This window comes from Penaeus monodon, chromosome 29, assembly GCF_015228065.2.
Source record: "Penaeus monodon isolate SGIC_2016 chromosome 29, NSTDA_Pmon_1, whole genome shotgun sequence".
In the NCBI taxonomy this organism is placed as follows: Eukaryota; Metazoa; Arthropoda; class Malacostraca; order Decapoda; family Penaeidae; genus Penaeus; species Penaeus monodon.
This window is the reverse complement of record NC_051414.1, coordinates 28,584,384-28,585,734: the sequence shown is the minus strand read 5'-3', so window position 1 is coordinate 28,585,734 and position 1,351 is coordinate 28,584,384. Positions and strand designations below refer to the sequence as shown.

The following is a 1,351-nucleotide window of genomic DNA, read 5'->3' as shown; positions in this document are numbered from 1 at the left end:
CAAGTAGATTCTATACTTGACATTTACCTAAATTAAAATGGTATATTATGACATGAAAATAGCAGTTATATGTAAATTCCTATATATACAACCATGCAGATGTGGCAACACAATTGGAGAGGTTTCAGACACACATATCAATTTTTTGGCCTGTTTCACTTCATGAATTGTGGCTGACAAGCAAAGACGAAGCTAGTGATGGTAGTTTGTGTAGTTGTTGTTCTTACAAGTGTGCGTGTGTGTATATAGAATGTCTTTTGCTGAGATAGATGTGCAGTCAGACAATCATACATATGTGTGTATAAGGTGGCCCCATATACAGAAGTCAGGCCTAGGCTTGGCCAAGCAATCGTCCAACATATTAGTTATATTTGATGAAAAATAACCCATTCAATAGTCAAACATCCTCGGAAATGCAATGCTATTCAGTACACTGTCATACATGTATAATTGGTTAAATGGGGCCTAAGTCTATTGCAGTGTCACCCCCTTGTAGTTTCTTTTGTTTCTGTTTTATATTACTTGTACTATTTTGCAAAAATTGAATCTGGGAAATTCTATGAACTTTTAACCAAAGCATTTCTCTCTAACTTAAGTGTAGAGTAATTCAGGATATTGTAGGATGTGTCCTATCTCATACTGTTGGAAATATTTAGTTGCTACTTAACACTTGACAGTATCACTACCATTACCACTGGTGCTTTAAGGATAACACTAACCCGTCTGTGCTTCTCAGTCAGTTTGAAGTGCACAGCTGAATTTGTCCAGATTATGCAATTTTATTCTCAACTTTTGCAAAATTCAACAGAAATTGTATAGTTAGTTGTGTTAGAATTGTGTGCTTACTTTTGAAATACATATTCTTACAAAATTTAACCACACAGCTATCTCATTGTGGTTAAGGAAAAAGCAAAAACCCTCTTGAACCTGATACTTGAATGATATGATAAGACCTTATATTATTTGTCATTTTACAACCTCCCCCACTTTTTTTTCCTGGTATGACAGATATTTCAAAAAATGTTTTTAAATGTTTATCATTAGCAAGTACACAAATGTAACAGGACTTTTATTTCTTTCTGAAGCCTCAGAATCAGTGTAATACTTGATTTTAAGATATAATCTGTATTGGGCCCTAAATAGTTTATAATGTGTTAAATTTTCATGTAATGCTTTCCTTCCAGTGGCCTGGCTTAGGCGACATTGGTGAAGGAAGTACAGCAGGTCATAGCTACTGTGAGGATGTGACATCACCTATTCACCAAGGGCTGCAGCACTCCCTGGTAAGTATTCATGTTGCATTTTTTTATAATTAGATTAGCACAACATTAGAATATGATACCACTTGTTG

General features: G+C 34.8%; 1 protein-coding gene across 1 annotated transcript in view; it reads left to right on the top strand.

The window, feature by feature from the left end:
- LOC119592113 (zinc finger protein 12-like) overlaps positions 1–1,351 on the top strand; it is a 23,386-nt gene that overhangs the window by 19,933 nt on the left and 2,102 nt on the right. The window contains exon 5 of the mRNA XM_037940932.1: positions 1,185–1,283. Coding sequence (XP_037796860.1) covers positions 1,185–1,283 — 99 coding nt within the window. The remainder of the gene's footprint in view (positions 1–1,184; positions 1,284–1,351) is intronic.